Raw genomic sequence first — 21572 nt, 5'->3', positions numbered from 1 at the left:
GAGACACGGCCCTTTTAGGGGCTGTGTTCTGTCAAATACCAAAGGGGCTGCTTTGCTGATGGCCTTCCACCACCAGGCAAGAAAACCTTACCTTCAAAAACAAGTGCATGGCCTGCAAAGCTGCTTGGCTTTCTCTGCTACTCTGTGCTTCAACCTGTATCTTTCAATGATACATTTTCTGGCTGCTATTTTTATATATTCCTGTTTGATTCTCCCCCACGTTATGGTTTTTTATAGTGCTTGCTATGTCACAATTTTCATTGTGGGTTTTACTGTGGTTGCCTGCCTTATAGATTTGTAGGGAAAGGCTGGGCACAAATGAAATTAAATAAAAAGTGAAGAAGGGAGGAGATGAAAACCAGATCTGAAGAGTTTATATGCACAAAACATTTGGACTGTGATTTCTTCTTGACCCCAGGGAAGTAACAGCTGCTGGGAACTGCAGATGGGGAAAGCACTGCTGTGTTCAGGTCCTGCTTCCCAAAGGCACTTGGGTGGTCACAGTAGAACAGGGTGTTGAATTTGGATGTAGGCATGATACAGCTTATCATGGATGGTAGCCACTGAGAGCCTTAAAAATCCATGAATTTATCTAAACTTCTTTTAAAGCCATCCAAGTTGGTGGACTTCACTACGTCTTGCGGGAGGTAGTTTAACTATGCTACTTTGTGAAGTACTTTCTTTCCTCTGTCCTGAATCATCCAACACTCAGTTTCATCAGACTGATCTCAGTTCTAGCATTACGAAAGAGGGAGAAGTACTTCTTAACTCTATCCACACCTGCCAGTTCTCCCCTTTCAGCATCCTACCAAGTCCATCTCTCCCCAAGCCAGAATTGGTTCTCAAGTCAGAGCCCAGGTGCAAAAAATATGGGTTAAAGATGGCCAAAAACAAGCACTTGCTGTAAGCCCACCCACACATTCTCTCCTGCCTCCATACTAGCCTTGCCAGTCACCATGCTTTCACAAAACACACAAAGCAACCTTGCCCGGTTTGCAGAATTTACACCAGGTCATAATACCTTGCTTTTCTTAGGACACAAATGGGTACACCTGCATTTGCTACATAATATGTACTTCTGTTCACAATAGTCTTCAGCAATGGCTCATGCTGCCTTTCTTAAACTGGTCTTGTTGAAGCCTGACAAAATGGGGACATCATGGATGGCCAACCCCCAGGGGTGGAAATTATGAAGGTGCCCTCTTCTGGAGAAGTGGCTGCGGCAACCCAGTAAGATGTATGGGGTATAAATAGTAAAATTATCATTATGGAATGGGATGTTCCTATTTTCATTGGAGAAATGTTGGAGGGCATGAGATTCTAATTTGTTGCTGGATGCCTAAGTTACCTCAGTGGCACAGAGTTCCTGTTCCTAGCTCCAGCTGGTCCAGCTGGGGCAAGGCTAGCCTAGCCATAGCTAAACTTCCTGTTTGGACTACTGTAATTCACTCTATGTGGAGCTGCCCTTGAATATGGCCTGAAGGCTGCAGCTGCTGCAAAATACAATGAGCATGTCTTATGGACCTGATGGCGCAGGATCATAGAATTGTGGTATTTCACCCTTTGCCATCTTGTCAACAGCCCCAATTCCAAATCTTTAGTTTTGATTGATAAAGCCCTCCATGGCTTAGGATCCATCTGCCCAAACAACATGGCACCCCATACATCCCTTCCCAGGCTCCATAGTAAGCTAAGGAGACTCTGTTAGTGGAGCTAACTTTCTGCAAGGAACACATAGCTTTAGAACTTACAAGACTTACAGGCAGGGCCTTCTCAGATTTGAAACAGTCGGCCCTATACCACAAAGTTCAGCTGGCACCAACACTAGCTATTTTGGGGGGCCAGCTGAAGTTATTCCTCCTCTGTCGGGCTTATGGGTAACACAATCTTTGACCTATGGTGTCAAAATATTCAGAATGATTGACACCTTCCTTTGATTTTCTGCTTTGATTTTTACATTTTAAACCTTGTCCGCCCCGAGGTCTTTTGACACAAAGCAAAATAGAGCTTGCTCAAATACATACACAAATAATACATATACAAATAAATAACACCTGTCCGTTGCCATGAAAATATTGTTGGCGGGGGGGGGGGGTTGAGGCAGAGGAGAGAACCTGATTGAAATGGTTACGAGGCTGCCTGCCCCTTTGAAGGGTATGTTCATCCCATAAATTGATAATGTGGGTTTATCTCCTTGCTCTAAGCCTGCCTGTGATGTTTGAAGTTCAAAGAACACAGCCTCAGTTGCAATGCTCTTTAAAATATCTGCCACGTCTTCCTGGAGCTCTCTGTACTGAAGCTAATATGCTGTTGGATCCCCTTAGCCATACAGGCTAGACAAAAAAATTTACTTCTGTCTCTTTGCTTTACCAAATGAGGCTGTATAATGAGGTTGTACAAATGCTGATTATGTCAGGTCTAGCAGTGCAACCAGCAGACATTAAGATATCCTAAACGGTCTGTGTAACTTTGAAAAGCTTTCAGTTGAAACAGAACTTTCAACTGAAGCAGAACTTAGTACCATGAAAAACTACCCCCAAATCATAGAACTGCAGCTTTGGAAGAGACCCTGCGGCCATTAAGTCCAACCCCCTGCATAGCAGGAATCTCAACACATGGTCCCACCGTCCAATTTGAAACCATACTTGTCCCTGCTTAGCTTGGCAAATATACTAGCAGTTTTATTGCTGAGCCACCAGGAGGGTCCCGCTTTGCCTATTTAGGGTACAAACAGATCCAATGAGCACTACTGTGACCTCTGCATTTTGATGTGCATTCTTTGGCTGGAGAACTGCCATGCAAAAATTAGAGGTGTGAATTTCAAAAAAGAGCTGCTTTTCACTTCTTCTTTTGGTCTGGGAAGGGCAAGTTGGGTTCCCATTAAAACCCAACAAAGCATTTGGCTATCTCTCCTGTTCTGGGAGGGTGGGGCAAGGTTCATAGAATCATAGAACTGTAGAGTTGGAAGGGACCACGAGGGTCATCTAGTCCAACCCCTGCAATGCAGGATTTTTTTGCTCAATGTAAGGCTCGCACCCACAACCCTGAGATCAATAGTCTCATACTCTACTGAGTGAGCAATCCCTCAGGAGAAGACAGCAAATTTCACTACCAGGTAGGGACATAGTACTTTTCTTCATTAGAACTCAAAAGGCTGGGTGCCAAAGAGCAAATTTAGAATGGGCGTTTGTACAGGGGTATTGGAAAACTTTTCTTCAAAAAAGTGGGCTGTCCTCATTCCATGGCACATCCAAAAAAAATGCTTTTGGAAGTTCCCTCAGTTTCAAATGCAGTTTGGCATGATGTGCAGTATACCCAAGAAACCTGAACCCAAATCCCCACAGGTTTTGAGGAACAAGTTGCTCTGCTTAATGCATCCCAGTTTGGGAGTGTTGTTCATGATTTTTGAAATAAGAGTTTAATGCTGGTGCCACACAACATGCCCAGCTGTAGGGCGAAGCCAACTGAATTTATACCACGTGGCTGAAAATGGGCACAAGGGCAGACTGCTTCACGTGGCCAGAATGAGAATCTCAGAACTCAAACGCCCCTAGAGAGAAGCAAAGAATAATGTTAGCACTGGAGAAATGAGGAAGCAATTGTTTGCCACTTTTGAAATCCTTTCAAAGCATGATGTCTTGGGAGGATTTGCCTTCTCATATTGCTTCTTGCCGAACAGGGCTCTGAATGAGCAAGGGGACATTCAGTGGTCTCTATTTTGCCACTATCTCTAATACTCAATCCCCTCTCACCCATGAAGCTCACTGGGTGACTTTGGACCAATTACTGCTTCTCAGCCGAACCCCCTTCACTGGGCAATTGTGGGATTTAAATGAGAAGTCAGAGAATCATGCCCCTCACCTTGAGTTTTGCAGAGAAAATGTGGGATTATTTTTTTTAATGTTGCTAGTGGTTGAGAGCCATATGTTGGTATGATACTGCAAGATACTTGCATGATACTGCAAGAGTGAGTCTCAACTATTTCCAGAGGCAGGTAAAGTGATGATGGAGGCATTAACAATGTGCCTCTGTTACATGAGAATTCATGTTTTCTCCTACTCTGGAAGGTAGGATGTGTACCAATGGATTCAAGAAAAAAGATTCCAACAAACATCTGGAAGAACTTTCTGACAGTAAGAGTTGTTCAACATTGGAACAGACTCCCTCTGAAGGTGGTGGACTCTCCTTCCTTAGAGCTTTTAAAGCAGAGATTGCACGGCCACCTGTCATGGATGTTTCAGCTGGGATTCCTGCATTACAAAGGGTTGGACTAGATGACCCTTCAGGTCCCTTTCAACTCTACAATTTGATGATTCTAGGAATCTTTAGAAGTAAGTCCCAATAAGTTCAATAGAGGCTTACTCATAAGTTCAGAAGCACGGGACTCTGAAATAAGCAATGGGGATTTGCACTTTAGTGAGAAACTACCTGAACAAATCTACAAACTGAAACCCAATTATCCCTCTAGATTCACACTTCTCTGAACAACCAACAAGAACAAAAATGTGCATTCCAGGGGAAAGAGTGCATACAGACATATACAATGGTGAAAACATACAAAATGCATTATATTAGGGACAATTGTCTGTAAAAATGTGCATATTAATCTAAACTACATTTAAAAAATTGTTCATATTAGGATAAATCCACATGAAAATGTTGGTGAATTTTCATGAGGGGTTTTGCTGCAGAAATGTGAAGAACTGAAGCAAGGATTCGGAAAATGAGAGACTGAGGCCACATTCACACCATACTTTTAAAGCACTATGGTACCACTTCAAACAACCATGGGTTCCCCCAAAGAAGTTTGGGAGTTGTAAGGCACTGAGGATTGCTAAGAGACCCTCATTCCCCTCAGAGAGCTACAATTCCCTGTGAAGAAAGACTGGCTGTTAAACCACTCTGGGAATAGTAGCTGGGAAATAGGTTGGGAAAGATGAGTTTCTTTTGTGTCTCCTGCATGCCAGCCTATTATCCATTGTAGATCAAGGATGCCTAACCTCTGGCCCTCCAGATGTGGGTGGACTCCATGCCATCACCCTGAACATTGGCCATGCTGCCTGAGGTTGATGGAAGTTGGAATCCCATCAACATTCAGATGTCCACAGATGTTCCTCATTTCTGTTTCAGATTGAAGACATTTTTAAAATGCTTTCAGTGAATAAATAGAATGTGAGGCTTCCTGCAGCAGATGTTCAGCCTCCAGATGTGAGTGGGGGCTGCAGGAACTACAGGGAGGGGGTGAGGCCAATGGGCTCATCTCCTGCTCTCCTTCTTATGTCATACTAATATGGGGATGGAGCAGTGGAGAGGATGACTGAATAGATCTTATGAATCTCCAAAGTTTGGGTTCAGCTAGTAACAAACCTTATACTGCTTCAAAGTATTATTGCAACTGATCAGTATAGAAATGTTGTGAACTAAATGAATAAAAACATGATGCCAAATCAGATGGCTGGTCCAACTAGCTCAACATTGTCAACACTCCAAAGTTTCAGCCCTGCCTGGAGATGGTGAGGAACTGATCCTGGGACATTCTGCATGCCAAGCAGACGCTCTCCTACAGAACTTTGATCCTTAACTCATTAATTACTTTTGCCCTGAGCACTACCATTACCTTTCCCACTGAAACTTACCAGGATGAGGTGGCAGTGAGGAGAAGGGCTGCTTCAGGGGCCTTCATTAGGTCACAGTAGCATTACAAGGGCCAGGTCCCCTGGGAAACACAGTTTCCTAGGGCTCCTGGGACCTTAATTTCATTTCCCATGGGTCTAGGGAATGCTCTTGTGGTAATGGAAACCTCAGCCACCACTCTACTCATTGCTAGTCAATAAGGAAAGATAATTTTGGGGCAAACAAATTGGGGGAGGCATGAAGGGTTGGGATAAGGAGGCCCCCCATCCATCATGGTCATGCCTATATGGAGAGCAGCTTTGCTTGCTTGTTTGTTATCTATTTATTATTGCATTTATATCCCACTTTTCCCTCCAAGCAGCTCAAGGGGCAGACATGGTACTCCTCCTCTCCTCCTCAGAACACCCCTGTCAGGCTGAGAGACAGTGACTGACCTAAACCCACCCAGTGAGCTTCATAGCCAAGTATGGATTTGAGCCCTGGTCTCCCACGTCCCGGTCTGGCACTCTAATCACACCACAGCACACTAACGCTTCCAAAGTAATGCCTCAAGATGTCATTGCCATTTCCTATGAACCCGTCAGGAGAGGGAGAGAGATGAGATTCGGAGCTCAGAATATGCCTGTCCTGAGTTAGTTCATCTTAAGGAAGGCACTTCTAAGTCGAGCCCAGTAAAGCTCCACCCAACACTGACATCAAGCCATGACTGGCCGAATGTGTGAATAGGCCACTATAAATATATAACACCACAGACATAACCACACATCACTTCAAATGCAACACTTTTCTGTGCAAAATCATTTTCAGACATGCAGCTGCCAGACGTCCAGCAGATGGTGGTGACGTCTGGAGAAGTGATGCACTGTTGTATTTGCTGAAGCATTCCTACTAACTTTTCATACTGTTTGACTTTGTTTTGATGGAGTCTGTCTGGAAATTGTCATACTATGTGCAGTCAACCCTTTGGAATGATTAGGTGCATTAGGTGCACAGCATGTTGCAGTTCACGCTTTAAGGACCACAGGACTGGGTTTATTAAGGAGCATGTGCTGAAATGTTAAGAAATTTATATTTAAGGACACTGAATAACGTTCATAATGGTGATTAGGTCATGCAGCAAACCGGTCTGCCCAGCACAGGAAATAATATACAGGGGAGGGAGAGTTTATCTGGGTCTACAGTGGAACCAAAATTCTTGAAAAAGGCAAGAAGGAATAATCAACAACCCAGCCCCCTAGCAAGTCCCCAACTACATGCATTGCTTCCAAAAACAGCCATGACTGGGTCCGTGCAATGAATGTTAAACAGCAAGAAATAATAATAATAATAATAATAATAATAATAATAATAATAATAATAATAGCAAATCAGGTCTGAAAAGTCTGGTCAACACAGGGCTGACTTCAGCTGAGTTCTACTCAGAGCAGACAAATTAAAATTAACGGAGTTAATCACGTCCATAGATTTCAATGACTTTACTCTGTGTATGACGAACAGTGGGCGGGAGGAACCTAGAAGGGCATTTTTTCACCCATGAAAACTCCGGGAAGAATCATTCTAACAACTGATACAAGGAAGAAGATAAAAAGACAAATTGGGGGTGGTAAAGGCTGGCCAGAAAACATCACGCGGACAGTTAGATAAATCAGCCCCACCAGGTACATACTCGGCTCTCCAGAGCAAAAGGAGCTAGAAACAGATATCAAAAGTACGGCATACATTGATACTGAATTAACGGGGGGGGGGGGTCAAATTGTACAGCTGGAACTAGAAGCGTTACAAAGGGAGGATGCATCTAAAATCAACACCCTCGTCCCGCAAGACAACTTGTTCAAGCTGTTTCGGGAACGTAGGAGTAGAGTCTCCACTCAATGTAACAATAAGATTGTATGTTGATTTAAAACGCACACTCATCTCTGTATTCATCTTCACTGAACAACGACACCTGGCCAAACGGTAACTTTATAATGCCCCTCCTCCCCAAAAATAGATGTCGCCTATAATGCTCAACACCAATCTGTTTGTCCGCAAACCACTTAGACTAAATGAGGAGTGGGAATGGAAGCAGATCTTGAGTCCAGGCAGAGGCTGGTGGGAATACAACAGTTTAGCCACCACCAACCCACAAAGGGTTTTTGGCATAACCATGCTGTGTAGCCTGAGATGCGAACGATTTTCATTAGGCCCTAATTTGTTTATTTTTCGAGGTATGTGCGTGTGAACCACTGGCTCCTGGTCACTCGGGTGCAGGCAGGGTCATGCACGTACAAACTGCTGCAGAATCAGTAGCACACCCGGATAAAATTATAATAAAAATCCCCAGCCTGGAGATGTTTCATTTCAAGAACCAAAATTTAAAAAGCTCCGGGAGCTCGCGCGTGCCCGTGAGCGCGCGCTGTATATAATAGGAGGGATTAGAGGCTGGTGCACCAAACGTGTGTGTGTGTGTGCATGTTAAATTTAGTAAGGTTAAATATAGCAAGTGAGATGGCAATGGACACCTTTGCACCAACCTCGTGCGCGTGGAACGGATTGTTTGGGAAGCATCGCTCGCTACTCTTCCCCACAACACACACATACACACAGAGGCAATACGCGCGCGCGCGCGCGCGCGCGCACTCCTCATTCCGATTTCCCCTGCTCTCTCCCAGGCCCAGCCCGCGAAGAGCTTTGGTCTACCTTCCGTGCTAGTGGGGCTGTCTATGAAAGTAATCCGCTGGCGCTAACCTCTTACAGTCCTCATCTCCATTCCTGTCCCCGCCCCCCGCCCCAACTCTATTTTGTCTCCATGGCAATTGTTATGCATTCAAAAGAAGAAGAAAAGCAATCCAGTCCCTTGCATGGGGGAAAGCTTGAAAGTCAGTGTGGGTTTGGGGAGTGGCTGAGAGAGGGAAGATAAGATGCAAAGCATCACATGTCCTCTTTCGGACACATGCAACCTTCGGTGGTCAATTTTCAAGAAGCCCCCCACCACGCCGCACCACCAGCCTCCCACCCCTGTCCCCCGCTTCTTTGCAAGAGCTGTATCTAAACGCCCAGGCCACCTGGCCTGAAAGGGGCTATGACCACAATATCCTATTGTTTCCTCTCCAATGTGGGCTGTAATAACCCACACGGACAGATGCGCTAGTAGATGGGCTCCAACACCAGGTAGTTAAACGGCCTCTTTTGCATAGAGTTGCCGGGGGGAGGGGGCGGCGGTGCCAGAAAGGACACGAGGGGTGGTGGTACCCCATGTCTCTCCTCCATCTGTGGCACCTCTGAAGATCCCTGGGAATGTTGCAGGGTTATTTGGCAAGGGGGAAGTAACAGGGCGAGAGAGACGCGTGTGAAGACTTCTGACTTTTGCCAAGCACCGCATGAGTGAGCATCGCCGGCTATGTTCGCTGCTACTACCCACCCCAGGAGGAGGAGGGAATGGCACGTTTCCCTTGCGCGCATACGCGCAAACACACACACACACACACACACCACACGCCCCACATATATATCAGGCTACAGCCCCAATTGCTACCACCAAGATGATAATTATAAAGAAATAAAGGACGGTGTACTATGCGGGGTTGATATTCCCACACTTCCTGGTACCTCCAGATCTGTTGCAGAACACGGGAGCCGGCGAGGCACATGCTGCCTCTCCCCGCGGCGCTCGCACACAAAGGAAGGCACCCCAACTGTCAGCGCCAAGGAAGACACTGCAGCATCTACCTCCACCCCAAAATGTGGTTTTCCCGCCCTTCACAATGCTGGAAAGAGGGAGGTAGAAGAGGACCTGTCAAACCCAAACACCTTGGGAAGCCAGCCCCCACCCACCCAGGCAAAATAAAATAAAATAATGCCTTAAAGCAGGTGAACTGGGGGAGATAGGAAAGAGGCTTCCGTTGTCCCCATTTATTCTCCCCCTCCCGTTCTTTCTTCCCAGAGCTCAGAACGGAAAGGGAAAGGCAGAAAGAGAGACAAAGGAAATTCTGGAAAGGAGGGGGGTGTATAGACAAAGGGGTGTTGCGCGGGGTGGGGGGTTGTGGAGAATGCAGGAGGAAGAGGAGGAGAAGGGGTCGGCAAAACACAGAGAGAGACACACGCACACACGCACACACCTGGCCGGGCCCCTTACCTTTAGATGCATCTTTCTCTTCCTTTGACTTGATCACCTTCCCGCTCATAGATCCCAGTTTGGTTGTAAAATCCCCCCAAGAGACCTCGTGTGGACAATCCGACTGGACTTCCAGAAAATGCAGGCAGTGGATGGAGATATGTGGACGAAGCGATGAGAGCGCCTTCTTTTCCCCCCACCTTTCTTTTGTGGGTAAACGAAGAGGGGGTTGGAGAGAGGAAGGAACTCCTAAAAGCAAAATGTATTTTTCTTAAAAAATAATAAATAAAAAAGGAAGGGGACGGGGGGAAGAAGAGAAGGGAAAGAGGGGAAGAAAGGAAGAATCAGGAGGAAATCTTGATGGCTCCTCGTGCTTTTTCCTGGTGCAGGAGGGTTCTTAAAGCCCACCACCACTGCCAAAGACTGTATTGAACCTGCTGGCTGGTGCTGTCTCTCTCCCCCCTCCTGCCTAGTACAGGAGAAAGGGGGGCAGTGAAAGCGAGGGGGGTCCCCTGGACATCCGCAGGATTCTCCCTCGCCTTGGCTGGGAGCTTTGCAAGAGACAAAAGCAGTTTGCTGCCTCTCTCTCCTCCGCCAGAGATTCCCTCTCCTCCTTCCACCTTTCCCAGGCAGCAGGAGAGGAGGAGGAGGAGGGGACCACCACTCCTAATAGCTCCAGCCCACCCCCACCCCCCAGATGCTACTGGCAGGCAGAGAATTACACACACCTCTCTTGTTCTCCCCACTCAAGCGAAGGGCGGTGGGGTTGCCGCTTGGGGGAGGGAGCGTGCAATTTCCCTGCCTCCCCCCGCTCCTACACACACGATTCTTGTAAAAGTCTAGGGAGGTGTTGGAAGAAACGAGGGGGGGGGTCATTACACTGCAGAGAGGGGCGTGGATAAAACTTGCAGGGTTTCTTTTCAAACACAGGAGAGTCGCTCAACAAATTGTATGTTCAGGTAGGGAGAATAGCTATGGGCAAAGCTGTTCCCCAGGTGGAGAGAGAGGCGCTACCTGTTGGGTCTGGAGTAAAAGAGGGATGGGCGGGGGCTGCTTCTGCTGGCCAAAAAAGAAAGGAGAGCAAATGCGTAATACAGTAAAAGAGGGTTTCGAATTTGCATGAAATTTGCATATGAAATTTGCATAGCAGCGCAATGCTCCTCCATAGGGAAGCCTATGACCTGTGTGCCTGCTCTCCAGGTTCTGGATATAGAGCAACTTCCAAGGGCCGCCTTGCCGTCCCTTCTTGATCTTTAAGGCAGACTTCAACCCAGCATCTCTTCCAACCAAGGACACCTTCCAGTAAAGGGCTGGCCTCTAAGAGAGGGTTGGCCTCTGTTAGGGAAGGCAGAATTTTACTTCCCTGGGACAGCGGAAGTAAAGAATCCAAGACAGCAATCCTATTGGGCATGCTGGACTGGTGGTAAGTCCCATTACACACCATGGAGCTTACTTCCAAATAGACATGCCTAGGATCATGCTGTTATTTCACAGTGGGTGAAAAGGGCAAAATACCACACCACCTGCACCCAGCTGCTTAGCTCAATATCTGGAAGGCATTAATGCCTTTAATTTTCAGCTGCAACCACCCTGTGTGGATTTAAACATTCACTAAACCAGAGGGTAGATTTACACCATGGGAAGGAGGAAGAAACGCTAGGACCACTTTTTTGAATTGGGCTTTGATGAGACCCAAGCTGGAATTGTGGACCTTCACATCTTCCTTTTTACCCATCCCCTTTCACCTTCATCAAGTTTTCATCTTACAGCTGCAGAACATGCAAACAGCTCCAGCTTTGGGTGGCTGCTCAGGCAAGACACCCTCCATGGGACCCCCTTCCTCAGTGAGGCTCCCACTTCACTTCCATTGTCGCCATCCACTGCCCCACCTCTTCCTCACCATTGCAGCCTCCTGCTTGCTTGCCAGTTAGAGAGCCAATGAGCAAGAGGGCTGAGACATCTCTGGCTCCTCAACATCACTGCTCCTGTTACCTGGGCAAGAGCAAGAGGAGGGTGAAGCAAGGAGGCTGCAGTGGTGAAGAGGAGGCCCAGCCCAGGAGGCTCTTGTTAGCAGCCCCCAGGAAATGCCTGGTTGTGCTGACTCTTGATGTCATGCAGCCCCTGAAGCCAACAGAACCAAAGCTGAACAGAGGAGTTGGAAAGGTCTACCAAGGCAAGAAGCATGAGGATAAGTATCCACAACACTTGTTCTCCCACTGCTTGTGAATTCTTCTTCCTAATTAAGAAAGGGGGGGAATAGTGTTTGCCATCCTTCCCCCCCCCCCAGGTAAGTCCCCATCCAACAGAATGGTAGGACTTGCCAAGTCACCTGGGTGAAAAGAATCCATAGGTTATGTATTGTCCACGCCTTTAGCCGTAAACAAATTATGAAAAATCTGGATTTTAAAATTCTTTAAGTGGTGTGTGTTTGTGTGTGTGTGTGTGTGTGTGTGTGTTTGTGTTTGTGTTTGTGTGACTTCGATGAGTTGAGGAAGTTCTCCAATCCTGGACACACATCTTGGTGTTCAGCCATAATGAATGGCTTCCAAAGGTAACATCATCTTCATCTTAAATGCCAAATAACTCCCCAAGAAGGATGTTGAGCATTTTCTTAAAGAGGAAAAGAAAAGTGATGATTACCTTTGGTGTCACTAAACGTGCATTTTGGAGGAGGCAGAGCTGCGTCCTCCACTCAAAGTCTTGCATTGCAAAACTTAAAATGCAAATTTTGACTGGATTTGAATGCATGCCGAGCTTCTCTTGGCTGATATTCTAGAGTCAGTCAATAAATCACTTTATGCCTAAAACAGCAATCTTCCATTAATCCCAGGGGTGTGAAAGCTTTTTTTCAAACTGAGGGCCACATTCCTCTCCAGGTGACCTTCTGGGGGCCATATGCCAGTGACAAGTGGGGATGGATGCAAAAGTGGGCAGGGCAACTAATGTGAATTATACCTTTGTTCAGTAGGCTGCTTTCTGCCCATGCTCACACAACCCTTTCTGCCCTCCATGCAGGCAAGCAAAAGGCATGATCAGAGTTCAAGGACACAGTCCAGCCTGGCAAAAGCACTTGGGATGAAAAGCAAGACCAGAAAGTGGATTGTAGAGATGAGGGGTGACTTGGGGCAAGTTTGAAGGGCCAGATAGAGATAGCCTGCAGGCCTGAGGTTCCCCATTCTCAATCTATTCTGATGCCCTCCTCCAATAATGGGCATGTGTCCTACTTTGCAGAATGCAATCCTCTATTTTATGGACTGTCCAGTCCAAGTTTGGTTTAAGGATAATGGATCATAAGAAGGGAGAGCAGCTGGATCCATTAAGTTGCCCATTCACAGTCAGCACCTAGGACAGCAGACAATGTCTGCATTTGTGGGCTGATCCACATAACTATATGATATATAGGTAGCTGCAGAGGTTTTTTTAATAAGCTGGAACTCACTGGAACACAATGCCAGCACCTCTCAGTTGGGCATCATTGCCATTATAAGAGAACAAGGGAGGTGTTCATGGTGAGTTCTGACACCTCTTTTTCTAGAAATATAGCACTGAAGGTAGGTAGGTAGGATCATAGAATTGCAGAGTTGGTAGGTGCCACAAGGGTCATCTAGTCCAATCCATTGCAAGGCAGGAATCTTGCACCCAATGTGATCCTCAAACCCACAACCCTGAGATTAAGGGGTCTCATGCTCTACCAGTTGAGCTATCTGATAGATGACAGCTGCCTTGTTATCTGACGGAAGCAATCTTTATCTGGTTCAGTATGCATACATTTCACACACTGAAACAATGAGGAGGTTGAAGGGGAGGAAATAACACTTTTTAATGGTTTGTCATTACATGTTGCCCTAAAGAGAGGCCATCCCGCCTGCAGAAGAGTGAAGGGAGAAGACCTCATCTGAAATGGCATTTAATGTCTCCAGCTACTTATACTAAGAATAATCACCTTTTATGTTAAACAGTGTCACCTGATTAACTGGAGGTGTCTTATTAATTGATGCAAACTTCAAAAGAAGAAGATTAAAACAGATTAAAAATTGCAGCCTTAGAGAGGGAACGATGTGGGTTGCTACTAGAGGACACTAGGAATGCTCCAAACTCATGCAATTCATATCTCAATAGTTCTTTTGAAGGTTTCCCAGCTTGAGTTTTAAGAATGTGTATCAGAAATTATACACATGCCTCAGATTTTTGCATCAGTGGAGAAGGGTTGTAAGTAGTGGCCCCTCAAAAGAGGTAAGCGCACAAGAACATAAGGAGAGCCTGCTGGATCAGGCCAGTGGCTCATCTCGTCCAGCATCCTGTTCTCACAGTGGCCAACCAGATGCCCCCATGGGAAGCCCGAAAGCAGGATCTGAACACAAAACCAACTCTCTCCTCCTGTGGTTTCCAGCAATGGGTATTCAGAAACATTGCTTCCTCTGGCCATGGCTGCAAGGTCAAGCCCAGCGGTTCACCTCATCCAGCGTCCTGTTCTCACAGCAGACCTGATGCCTATTTTAAGCCCACAAGCAAGACTTGAGTGGAACTGTAGCTCTCCTACACTGACCTGCACTGCTAGTTGAATGTAGCCCACTCAATGAGCCCTGCAGTCTGCCAGACACAAGAGGCACCACATGTGGTTGGTGAATTGTTTAATGGGTCATAAGCTTTGCAGGCAAGAGCCAGAATCAGATCTAATTAATGGCTGGTTACATGTGCATAAGATATATGCTCGCACTACCCAGCCCTTCCTGCTCTGTCCCTTCCCTGCCTTTCAGGAAGCACCAGCATTTTAAGAGTGTTGGATAATGATAAGGAGGTGTGGATGTTCCCAGCTGATGTCATCCATCTCCTGGCCAATCACAATCAATGGGGTCTTTCTGCTTCATTGCCCCATTTGCTGTATGAAAGTCAGAACCCCCAATAGTCTGACCCAGGCACAATGTCACAGACAGAATTTAATGAGCAGGAAACATTTGCCTTCTGGAGCTGTCTGGAGCTAGGCAGCAATTAATTCATAGACCACAGCAGAGCTGCATAAGATGTCAGCCACCACAAGCCCTTTCAGTCTGCTTGCTTTTTTTCTTTTTTTCTTTTCTTTTTAAAATATTTAGCACTCCCAGAACATTTCCATATCTGGAGCATGGTTTTCTGCAGATCACAAAGGCACATATTTTGGTATGGTTTTATTAGGGGTCTAATTCCAGGAATGGTTGGATACAGCCACCTCAGTCTGGTCAATGCCTGGATAGGAGATCACCCAGGATCCCAGTGGGACACTACTTTGAGTTCCATAATGTTAGAAAGTTGAGATATGAGTATCATAGTCTTATATTCCAATACTATCTCAGGTCTCCACATATCAGTCCTTCTGTAGCCAAAAGGGCATTTGCCAATGCACAATAGACTGTAAGAAGAGCCGTACTGGATCAAGCCAAAAGGGGGCCCATCTGGTCTAGCACCCTCTTCTCACAGTGGCCAACAGATGCCCATGGAAAGCCCTGAAGCAAGACTCTCCCCACTTGTAATCCTCAGCAACTGGTATTCATTCGCCCATTCCAACAGTGAAGGTGTAATATACGGATTGGGGCTAGCAGCCATGGAGAGCCTTCTACTCCATGGATTTGTCTAATTCTCTTTAAAAGCCACCCAGGTTGGTGGTCATCACTGTCTCTTGCTGTGTGGTACAACAATGCGCTTTGTGAAGAAGGCCTTCCTTTTGTCTGTTATGAATCTTCCAACATTCCTCTTCATTGGGTGGCTCTATGTTCTAGTGCAATGATAGAAGGAGAAAAAAAAAACTTTTCTCTACCCACTTTCACCATACCATGTGTTCTGTTATACATTTATTTAATGTCTCCCTTACTCAAGGTGTAAGAAGGCTTGGTGAAACCCTTAAGTTAGCAGAAACACAGAAAATCTTTAGAAGGCAATTCCAAAACAGCCCAATGGGAACTGAGCGTGCTCTATGGCCACATAGTAGGACAGTCGGTAGAGCATAATCTCAAGGGCCATGGTTTTGAGTCCCATGTTGGGCAAAAGATTCCTACATTGCAGAGGGTTGGACCAGATGACCCTTGTGGTCACTTTTAATTCTACATTTCTATGATTCTATGAAGTAGGGTTGACCTCTTTATCCAGGACATGCCCTCTTTTTCATGGATATGTAAAATAGTCACCATAGAGATCCATAGTTAAAAGCAGACATCAGCAAATGTAGCCTCTCTTTTTTCTTCTTTAAAATACGGTAACCCTACACTGGCCACTGTGGGGCAGGGGACATGGAAAACTGGGGGGGGGGGAGCAGAACAGAGGAGCTAGAATCATAAACAGCAAAACTTTGCACTGCAACATTCTTTTGCAGCCCTCACTTGTCACCCTGAATTTGGAGAAGAGCCATTGTACTCGGTACAATAACAAAGAGAGAGAGTTTATAACACATATTTTAGTGCCAAATAGTCTTTCAGTCATTAACACAGCCACTTTTAGATGTCTAAATCTGGGGTGGGGAATAGGTGTTTTTCTTCCTGTTATTGAAAGCCTTTGGAACCAAGCAAAGTTGGACCAGGAGGTGAGAGCCAGGAATGATGAAATGGTGTGAGCATCAGACAAGAGCAAGAGATAGGACACTGGATCAAATCTCTGCTCAGCTAGGAAGCTTACTGGGTGACCTTGGGCTAATGGCTCCTTCTCAGCTTCACCTACATTGCAAGGTTGTTAGGGGAGGATAAAATTGAGAGGGTGGGCAGGGTTAGGCTGAGCTCCTGCCCTGCAGGGAAGGGCAGGTTTCAAAGGCAAGAAATAAGAGTAAATAATAATAACAACAAATATTTTTTTAAATAAATAAATAAATAAATACCCAGAACAAACTTAGTTGGGCTTAGTTGGGCAATTTTTTATTTTTTATTTTTTTATTTTGTCTGTGTCAGACCAACATGGCTACCTACCTGAACAAATAAAATTGTCTTTTCTTTTTGGGACACCTTGATAAGAATCAGAATGACACTCTTTACAGGTGGTGGCAAAGATGGCACATTGCGCTTCAGAATGCTAGCTGACTGCTCTCAACAGCTATTTCTTTCTCTCCTGAAAGCTGACATGCTTCTCCACACACACTTCCCACAACAAACTCGGCTAAGGTTGATGTGATATAAGAACATGCTTTATACTAAGCCAGGCTTCTGATCCAGCAAACTTAGTATTGTCCACACAGCAGGCAACTGTTCTTCAGGGATTCAGGTAGGAAAATTGCGGCCCTACCTGGAGATGACGGGGATTGAATCTGAGACCTTCTGCATACACAGCAGATGCTCTACCACCAGGGGTTGGCAACCTATGGCCCATGGGCCACAAGCAGCCCACGGGGGTCATTTAACTGGCCCATGAGCCACCCCAAAACCAAGCTGCCCACTCGGCAAGTTCCAGTGTGCTGCGCTAAACCAGCACAGTGTGGTGCGGGGACTCACTTCCGCAGCACTGGAAATCACGTCTGCGCAGACGCAGACACTGGAAATCGCAAGTGCGCACGCTCACGCACGCGAGCAATCTGGCCCATGGAGGGATCTCTGCTTGAGTGAATCAGCCCATGCGAGGTAAACCTTGCAAATCCCTGCTCTGCCACTAATGTGTGGCTGAAGGAGCAGTGGTTCAGGGTTGAAGACCCATTGCTATTACTGCAGCAGGCTCCCAGCAGACTTTCTGGCTCCAATTTCCTTCAGCCACTAAATTAGCAGGAAAGTGAGTTTTTTAGCCTCTGGAAATAAATCTTCTCACCCTTTGAGCTGATTGGAACCAATTGGAGCTGACTGGAGGGGAGGAGTTTTTGGTTTTGCTCTTGTTCTTGTTTTTATGTAGTTTGTGTTCTCGCTTTGTATTTCTATGTTGTTAACTGCCCTGTGATCTTCAGATGAAGGATGGTATGCATATTTAATAAATCATCATCATCATCATCAAGGAGGTGATTTAGCCTCTTATTGGCTCCTAGGGTCACTCTGGAGAAGGAGCCCCAGGAAGAACACAGATTGTTCTGTGTGCTCCAAAGCACACAGGAACAGTGAAAACACCAAGTGCTTCAGTTTCAGGAGAGTGGCTGCAAGTTCTGCTGCGTACAATAGGACCCCAAGAAAAACATGACTTACACCACTCTGAAAGAATATATCAGAGCACTTCCAAACTGTCCATTCTACTGCAGAGAAAATAGTAGCAACATGTGGACATCTGTACTGGTGATTGCAATGCATTCCTAATTATAATATTATTGCATAATATTAAAGGGTTGCTTAATCTTAGAAGGGTGTGTTGTGTGGCTGTGACTACCCTGCACTTCTGAATTTTCCATGCATGGTGTCATGGTAGTCAGGAATGGATTCATCTTACATTTTACAGAAATTCTACAAACCACTGCAAAAAGGGCATCAGGGATCAAATCTCCCCATCACCCCTACATTTTCCATCCCAACCGTTTACGCTGTTATTCCATGATTCAAGCGAAGCCATCCCCAATTCAGGATTGCATTTCATTTGCTGCTGGAGAGGGCGGGGTTGTTGACAAACACAAGGAGTCTGGAAGACTAGAGAGTCTCCAGTAAGAGAGTCAAAGATGGAACAAAGATGGTTAAATGTTACAGCACAAACAGAAGCGTTTTCTTTGAGGGGCAGGGAGGCAAAGATTTGTCACTCCAAGGCCAGGATATCTTGCCACATTGCCCTTCCCTTTTAAGAAAGCTTTTAAAAAAATACTTTGCATAAAAGGGCACCAGGGCAAAATGATGGGGTGAGACTTCAGCTGCCCACCATCTTAAGAGAATCTATATTTGTAAATTAGCATTTGAAAATCTAGTGAAAATCTGTGTCATGGGCCAGGGTCCCACATCCTTTATGTACCTAGCAATGCAACCCAAACATGGTTGGGAAACCTCCTCCAGAAGGAAAGTTTGAAAGCGTTTGAATAACTTTTTATTTTACTTGGAGTGGCGGGCAGCATAGCACCACAGGAAGCTGCCTCATGCTGCCTCAGACCCTTGGTATTGTCTACACTGACTGGCAGCAGCTCTCCAGGGTTTCAGGCAGGGTTTTCTCCCATCCGTAGCTGGAGATGTTGGAGACTGATGCTGTGACCTTCTGCAGGTAAAGCAGATGCTCTGCTTTAGCAATGAGGGAGAGGACAGCACTGAGAGAGCTTCTCGGTGGATGTGGAGAAAATGGCTATGCTACAAGGACTTTTCCCCTCTGTCTCTCAAATCTGCAAGAACTTAGGATCTGTCAAAAGTGGAATAAAGGGTGGGTGATTCAAGCCAGACAAAGAAAGGACTTCTTCACCTGTACAGTTACAGATAGGTAGCCGTGTTGGTCTGTGTATCTGAAGAAGTGTGCATGCACACGAAAGCTCATACCAAGAACTAACTTAGTTGGTCTTTAAGGTGCTACTGGAAGGAATTTTTTTTTGTTTCACCTGTACAGTTATTGAAATTCAAGGTAGAGATGGCCACTAGCTTAGAGGGAATTTGGGGCAGTCTTTGCCAACTTGGCATCCTCCTGGTGCTTTGGGCTACAATTCCCATCAGCCTCCACCAGCACTGGCTGGCAAAGATTGATTCTGGGGGAAAACACAGAGAGGGAAGAGAATTGGCCACAAGCTACGAGAGTTAAATGGACCCTCCATATTTAGAATCAGTATATCCCGAATGCTGCTTTCCAAATGGGCAACAGCAGGAGAGGGATATTCACCACCACCCACTCCTTGTTGGCTTCCCAAGGCCACAGTAGAAAGAAGGATCTGGTCAGACCCAACCAGACTATCCTTATCCTCTTTGTAATTCCAATTAAAAGTAGAGACATCACCTTGCCAACAAAGGTCCGTATAGTAAAAGCTATGGTTTTCCCAGTAGTGATGTATGGAAGTGAGAGCTGGACCAGAAAGAAGGCTGATTGCCGAAGAATGGACTCTTGAGAGTTCCATGGACTGCAAGAAGATCAAACCTACCCATTCTGAAGGAAATCAGCCCTGAGTGCTCACTGGAAGGACAGATCCTGAAGCTGAGGCTCCAATACTTTGGTCACCTCATGAGAAGAGAAGACTCCCTGGAAAAGACCCTGATGTTGGGAAAGATGGAGGGCACAGGGAGAAGGGGACGACAGAGGGCAAGATGGTGGGACAGTGTTCTCGAAGCTACCAGCATGAGTTTGACCAAACTGTGGGAGGCAGTGGAAGACAGGAGGGCCTGGCGTGCTCTGGTCCAGGGGGTCACGAAGAGTTGGACTCGACTAAACGACTAAACAACAACAATTCCAATTAAACCAGAAGGGAATTATGTGAGAGGGAGATAGAAGCTTGTAAAGAACCTATATAAACAGTGCGAAAACCAATGATACTTTTTCATGTTCTTCCCTGGATGCACCAGCTTTTTATTTTCTTTCAAAGTTGGATCCAGTTCACCCAAACAACGCTCCCCTCCCCACCACCACTGTGTCACCTACCTTAATCTGAGAAAGGGCCGTGAGCTGTGTGCCTTAGAAGCTATTCCTGGCCAGGAGTTCCAGTGCTCTACAGAAGTAAAAATCCTGAATTAATCCTATGCGTTTAGCATGTGCTTAAAAAATCCCCAAGAACAATGGCACAAAAACAAAACAAAACACAAATCTCTGTCCTTAAAAAAACAACACAACTCCTTCTCCCAGTTTCCCGTGGCCTTGGGAAAACACTCGAGAGGAACAACCCTCTGAATCTGGTAGAACGTGGGGAGGGGGAGGTTGACAGAAGAACGACCCATGCAGTGAAAATGGTCAGAGGCCTGCCATGCCCAGCCAAAAAAGCTGCAAGTCACAGGGTTTCTCCAGCAGCTATTTTTAGTGAAACAGAATTCCTCAAGTTGTTTTGACTTCCCAAGTTGCTCTCCTCTAAGTGCTGGAGAAGGCAGCTGTGCATCCAGATCACCTTACAGCATGGAGGATCCCTTTCAGAGCCAAAGTTGGAGAGGAGAGGCCCCAGGAAGAGACGAGTGGTCAGGGGTGCTGTCAAGAAAGGGCATTAGGGCAGCCGTCCATGGCTCCCCTTGGAGGAGGGCCAACAAAAGCGCTGGTTTGCCACATTTTGAACACAAGCCCACCACAGTGATGCATACGTATGTACACACAGAGAGTGTTCAATTTCTTAAAGCATACCACATCAAATGAAGGGACTCACTCAGCTGCATGACTTGAGGTAGACCAGCTGTAGAACCTCACTCTTTAAAAGTACAGTGATACCTCTGGTTAAGATCTTAATTTGTTGTGGAGGTCTTAACCTGAAACTATTCTTAACCTGAAGCACCACTTTAGCTAATGGGGCCTCCCGCTGCCACAGCACGATTTCTGTTCTCATCCTGAAGCAAAGTTCTTAACCCGAGGTACTATTTCTGGGTTAGCGGGGTCTGTAACATGAAGCGTCTGTACCCCGAGGTACCACTGTATGTTTGTTAATTTTTGAGAATACAGCTGTAAAAGGTCAATCAGATGTGCAAATCCGTCAAAGGGGGGGGGGGAAACCACTCATAACTCTGACCGTGATTGTGGCTGAGTGAGGTACAGGGGTTGTTTATTTCACTGTCTTCTACTTAAATATTAAATATGGAACAATGAGACAGAGTTTACATTTCTCTTTAACCACCCCATTGTACTCTCAGGACCTTCAGTATCTGCTTCTGAGTTTTCTGGGAGCACCAGGCTGGTCGTTGCCAATGGGCCTTTTGGCCTCATTTCAACAGAGCTGCTTCTGAAGGTCACGGTACATAGAATCACAGAGTTGGAAGGGACCGCAAGGGCCATCTAGTCCACCCCCTCCCTGTAAAGCAGGAATATTTTGCTCAGCTTGGGACTTGAACCCACAACC

At 46.1% G+C, this 21572-nt stretch overlaps 1 protein-coding gene across 9 annotated transcripts in view; it reads right to left on the bottom strand.

The window, feature by feature from the left end:
* FGF13 (fibroblast growth factor 13) overlaps positions 1 to 20522 on the bottom strand; it is a 233815-nt gene extending 213293 nt beyond the window's left edge. Inside the window, exons 1-2 of one of the 9 annotated variants that reach the window (XM_083723021.1) lie at positions 20183 to 20522; positions 9749 to 9997 (exon numbers count right to left, since the gene is read on the bottom strand). In XM_083723021.1, the coding sequence (XP_083579147.1) occupies positions 9749 to 9797 (49 nt within the window). In that variant the 5' untranslated portion in view covers positions 9798 to 9997; positions 20183 to 20522. Of the gene's footprint in view, positions 1 to 9748; positions 10358 to 10455; positions 10536 to 20182 lie in introns of those variants that run through there. The other 8 variants (XM_083723020.1, XM_083723019.1, XM_083723017.1 and 5 more) reach the window with 8 other exon arrangements.
* Between the last annotated feature and the right edge of the window lie 1050 nt (positions 20523 to 21572).

The sequence above is a fragment of the Podarcis gaigeae genome (assembly GCF_964106915.1).
Source record: "Podarcis gaigeae genome assembly, chromosome: Z".
NCBI lineage: Eukaryota > Metazoa > Chordata > Lepidosauria > Squamata > Lacertidae > Podarcis > Podarcis gaigeae.
The sequence above is the reverse complement of the archived record's forward strand: the minus strand, read 5'-3'. Positions and strand labels throughout refer to the sequence as shown.